This window comes from Arachis duranensis, chromosome 10, assembly GCF_000817695.3.
Source record: "Arachis duranensis cultivar V14167 chromosome 10, aradu.V14167.gnm2.J7QH, whole genome shotgun sequence".
Lineage (NCBI taxonomy): Eukaryota > Viridiplantae > Streptophyta > Magnoliopsida > Fabales > Fabaceae > Arachis > Arachis duranensis.
The window spans coordinates 37,284,924-37,289,860 of NC_029781.3; the positions used below are offsets into that span (position 1 = coordinate 37,284,924).

The 4,937-nt window shown below is 41.5% G+C and overlaps 1 protein-coding gene across 1 annotated transcript; it reads right to left on the reverse strand.

Moving 5' to 3' along the window:
- Positions 1-3,135: 3,135 nt before the first annotated feature.
- LOC107469967 (uncharacterized) lies at positions 3,136-3,531 on the reverse strand. Its single transcript, XM_016089347.1, has one exon. It carries the CDS (start codon positions 3,529-3,531, stop codon positions 3,136-3,138), a length of 396 nt encoding a protein of 131 aa, XP_015944833.1.
- Positions 3,532-4,937: the final 1,406 nt, after the last annotated feature.

The window sequence follows — 4,937 nt, forward strand, 5'->3', positions numbered from 1 at the left end:
AAAAGACCCTCTCTATTTCAAAACTACTCCTATATATACTACTCTTCTCAACTTCTAGTTAGCTCTTCAAGTCTTGGGCCTCTGGATCTTTGAGCTTGAAGCAGTTCCTTTCTTCAATTGGGCTTGGCTTACTTGCAGAGAGAAAGTGTGAAGTGGGCAGAGACTTTAGCTCAAGACGTCAGGGGTGTTTAACATTTAGTGAAAATACAAGTTCGAGAACGTTAGTGACACTTAACATTGTCACTAACGTTGCCATGCACCCCTTTGCCTCATGTTAAAGCCCACGTTAACTGGTTTAATGTGGCTTTTAACTTTGCCTTGCTAGCCTTCGAGAACGTTAGTGACACTCAACATTGTCACTAACGTTCAAGTGTGCCCCTAGGTCTCACGTTAGAGTCCACGTTAACTAGGTTAACGTGGCTTCTAACGTGGCTTTTGCCAACCTTCGAGAACATTAGTGACACTCAACATTGTCACTAACATTCAAGTGTGCCCCTAGGTCTCACGTTAGAGTCCACGTTAACTGGGTTAACGTGGCTTCTAACGTGGCCATTCTTAGCCATCCCAACGTTAGTGACAATGTTGAGTGTCACTAACGTTGGCTTATTCTTCATTCCTCATTATTAGCTTCCACGTTAACCAAGTTAACGTGGAGGTTAACGTGGCTCTTGGGGGTTGTGTGGTTGCTCCAACGTTAGTGACAATGTTGAGTGTCACTAACGTTGTCGACAACTCTCCATCTCTTAAGTTAGCTCCCACGTTAACCAAGTTAACATGGGAGTTAATGTGGCTCTTTGCACCTTAGGCCAACGTTAGTGACAATGTTGAGTGTCACTAACATTGGTTTCTCTTCCCCCTTTAACGTTAGAGGCCACGTTAACTAACTAGGTTAACGTGGCTTCTAACGTGGCCATTTGTGAGCAATTGCCAACGTTAGTGACAATGTTAAGTGTCACTAACGTTGGCTCAACTTCTCTTCTCTACGTTAGAGTTCACGTTAACTTAGTTAACGTGACTCTTTAATGTGGGCATTGATGGCTTTTGAGAGTGTTTTTGGCAATCACTTTTCTCCTTAACTTTGCAAGCTACCTCCCATTCCTTGCTTCCTTTGGTCTTGAAATCAAGCAATAGAGTGCATCAAAGTTCTAGTCCACGTCATAGGTAATGCAATATACAATTTTGTCATTAAAATCATGCAAAATCCTCATGAAATAATGTAAAATGCACAATGTATGCTTGAATCAAGGTCTGAGTGAATATTTGCCCAAAACTAACTTATTTCCTAAGAAAATGCATGAAATTACCTAAAAACAGTAAAGAAAAGGTCAGTGAAACTGGCCAAAATGCCCTAGCATCAGAAGGAAAGTTTTAAACCCAAAAGATCAACTCAATAAACATGCAAGTGAGAGGTGGTGCCCAAAAAAATAGTGCAATAAAGTAGTCATAGAAGCATAGGTCACAACACTTGGCATGGGATGCAAGAGGGAGTAAAGCATGCAATATGGCATAAAAAGAATGATCTCAAGCATCCAAAACAAAGAGCAAGTCATGTTCAATGAGTATCTAATTAGGAAGTAATAAGCAAAATGTGTTCAATGCACTTAGAAGAGAGCAAGTGAATGAGGAGGAAGCACCAAATTGAAGATATATGACTAGAATAAACCAAGATGGCATATGTGTATTTTCTCGAACACTTGGTGTGCATTTAATAAGCAATGAGCAATTATGAGATACTCAACCAATTAGAAGCCCAAAATAAAGTATCAATCATCACACAACATCATCCACTCACAAAAATAATGAAAAACAATCAAGAAGATCCATCAAAGTAATCAAAGTTCAAGTTCAACATCCATGGAAAAAAACAAAAAGAAGAAAAACTAAACAAGCAAAAAGCAAGTGGTATAACCAAGTAACTAAAAGAGAAAATAAGTAAATCAACAAGAAAAATCTAACTAGAAAAGGAAGTGATGCAAAGAAAGTAATAGATGAGATATGGAGGAAGTAGAACCTTGAGAAGTGTAAAAGAACAACGTGAATTTTCTTTTTGAAGATGAGAAAGAGAGGGAAGAGACGTAGTGCCACCGGAAGAGGTGGTGGTCACCGATGAGTAGTCGGAGACAATGGTGGTGGAGTGTGGAAGGAGGAAAGAAAGAGAAGAGAGGTGATGGAGAAAGAAGGAAGATATAAGAAAGAAGGTGGGAGAGGGAGAGAAGTAGGGTGCACAGCTTTAAAGCTGATTCGCGCAACCGATGCGCGCGCGCACAGTGTGCTGGTGCATCGGTGAAGGTGGAGTGACGGACGCGTGTGCGTCATTGGCGTGTACGCGTGAGTACAGTTGTGTCCCTGGCACAGGGCTGGCACAAAGTTGGCCTAAGTCTCGGGTCATTTGTACCAGAGTTGGGAGACGGCACAGGCGCGTGAACACGCACAGTGCGCTGATGTGTGCCTGATTAGGTTGGCTACCAGCGCGGACGCGCGCAGTGTGCGGACGCGTCAGTGCGGGCAGAGACTAGGGACAAGTATGGCACAACTCTCGAAATTTTATACCAAGGAGTTCATAGTGCACCATCGGCGTGCGTGCGCACAGTGTGCTTGCGTGTCGATGGATAATTTGCAAGGGGGCGTGCAGGCGACATGCACGCTGGCGCGTGGGTGCCTGACATGAAGTAGACACAAAGTAAATACAAGGTGGGCACAACTCTCAGATTTTTGGCCCAGGAGTAAGAATGCACCACCGGCGCGCGCGCATAGTGCGCTCGCGCGCGGATGCCCTTTTTCCTTGGCTTTTTTTAACACAACATAGAAGAGGCTATTCTAACACATTTTTGGTAGGTGTTCAAGCTAGTAGTCAAGAGAACACACTCAAATTCATGCACTATTCAAAACATAGCATTCTTTCCACTTCAACAATTCTTCCATACCAAAATGATGAAATCTATCTAAATATCCTAGTTGTCCAACAAGATCAATAAAACTAGCATTCCTAAGCAATCAACAACATCAAGAAGTCACAAAATTCACAAGAATCTAAAGCTAAAAGCAAGATGGTATACACAAGGAAGATCTTACCACGGTGGGGTGCCTCCCACCAAGCACTTTTCTTTAATGTCCTTAAGTTGGACGGTCAGTCGCTCAAGCTTCTCCTTCTCTAGGTGCATCCGCCAATAAGAACACCTCTAGCTCTTTTGGGAGCTTGTAGCCATCGTACTTCTTCACTCTATGTCCATTCACCTTGAAAGTTGCTTCACTTTTAGGATCAAACAACTCCACCACTCCATAAGGCTTTATCTCCTTCACCTTGAAAGGTCCTTCCCATCTAGAGCGGAGCTTGCCAGGCATGAAACGAAGCCTCGAATTGTAGAGGAGAACCTCATCACCTTCTTGGAAGTCCTTCTTCCGGATGTGATGGTCATGGAATGCTTTAGTCTTTTCCTTGTAAATCCGGGCATTCTCATACGCTTCGTTCCTCAAACAGTCGAGCTCCTCTAGCTGCAATTTTCTGGCTACTCCAGCTTGGGTCAAATCCATGTTGCACCGCTGAAGAGAGAAATTTTGCGTGGTCTAGAATTCAGAATAAATTCCCGTTGCAAGTATAGCTTCTAAACCAACAAAAGTCCTTTCTTACAAACATTTTGGTTGTCACAAGTAACAAACCCCTGATAAAATTGATAACCGAAGTATTTAAACCTCGGGTCGTCTTCTTAAGGAATTGCAGGGAGGTATGTTCTTATTATTGGTTATGAGTCTTGTAAATTGGGGGTTTTGAAAGTAAGGAACAAGTATGTTAAATGATAAGAAAAATAAAATAGTAATGATAAAATAAACTCCTGGCAAGGTATTAGAATTGGAATTCCTATCCTAGTTATCCTTATCAGGTGTGATGAGAATTGGGTTTTAATCCCACTTAGTTATCCTTTATTAAACAAGGGAAGGTCAAGTGGACTAATTAGCTTGATCCTCAAGTCCTAGTCAATCCCTGTGGGAAGACTAGCTTTAGAGTGATCTAGATCAATTAGAATCTGCCCATTTCAATCACTGCTGAGTTTGACAACTCAAGTGTTACCAATTACCTAACCAAAGCCAAAAGGGGGAAAAATCCAAAGTATTTATATAAATAAAAGAAAACAATCATGGGTCTGAAATACCTCAAATTATATTAAATAAGGAAATCAATTTTAACATGGAATTCATAAATTAAATTGGAAAAGTAAATAAAAGGAACACTGAACCTGTGATGAAGAAACAATCCCAATAAGATTAATCCTAATCCTAATCCTAATTCCTAAGAGAGAGGAGAGAACCTCTCTCTCTAAAAACTACATCTAAACTATGTAAAGTGAATAATTGGCCAACTCCCTGAATGGATGCATTCCTCCACTTCATAACCTCTAATCTGGGCCTCTTGGACTTGGATCTGGGCCAAAAAGGGCTTCAAAAACTGCTGGGAGTGTTTCCTGTAATTTTTGGTGCGTGGCGTCTGTCACGCGGTCGCGTAATCTGGAGTTTTCCTTATCACGCGTTCGCTTTGATCCTGCGTCTGCGTCATCTGTGTTCTGTTTAAGGCGCGCAGCCGCATGGGTCACGCGGTCGCGTCATTCTCTTTTCGCGCTGGGCATGCGGCCGCATCGTCCATGCATTCGCGTCGTTGCCAGTTTCTTCAAAAACTCCATTTTGTTCTCTCCTTATATTTTCGTATGTTTCCTTTCCATCCTTTAAGTTATTCCTGCCTTAGAAGCTCTGCAACTACTCAACACACAAATCACAGCATCGAATGGTAATAAAGTATAATTAAAATAATTACTTTTAAAGCATAGAAAACATGTATTTCACATATATCACATAATAAGGAAGGGAAAGCAAAACTATGCAATTTCCATGAATAAGTAGGTGAAGGGTTGAATAAATCACTTAAATTGAGCACAATATATATCATA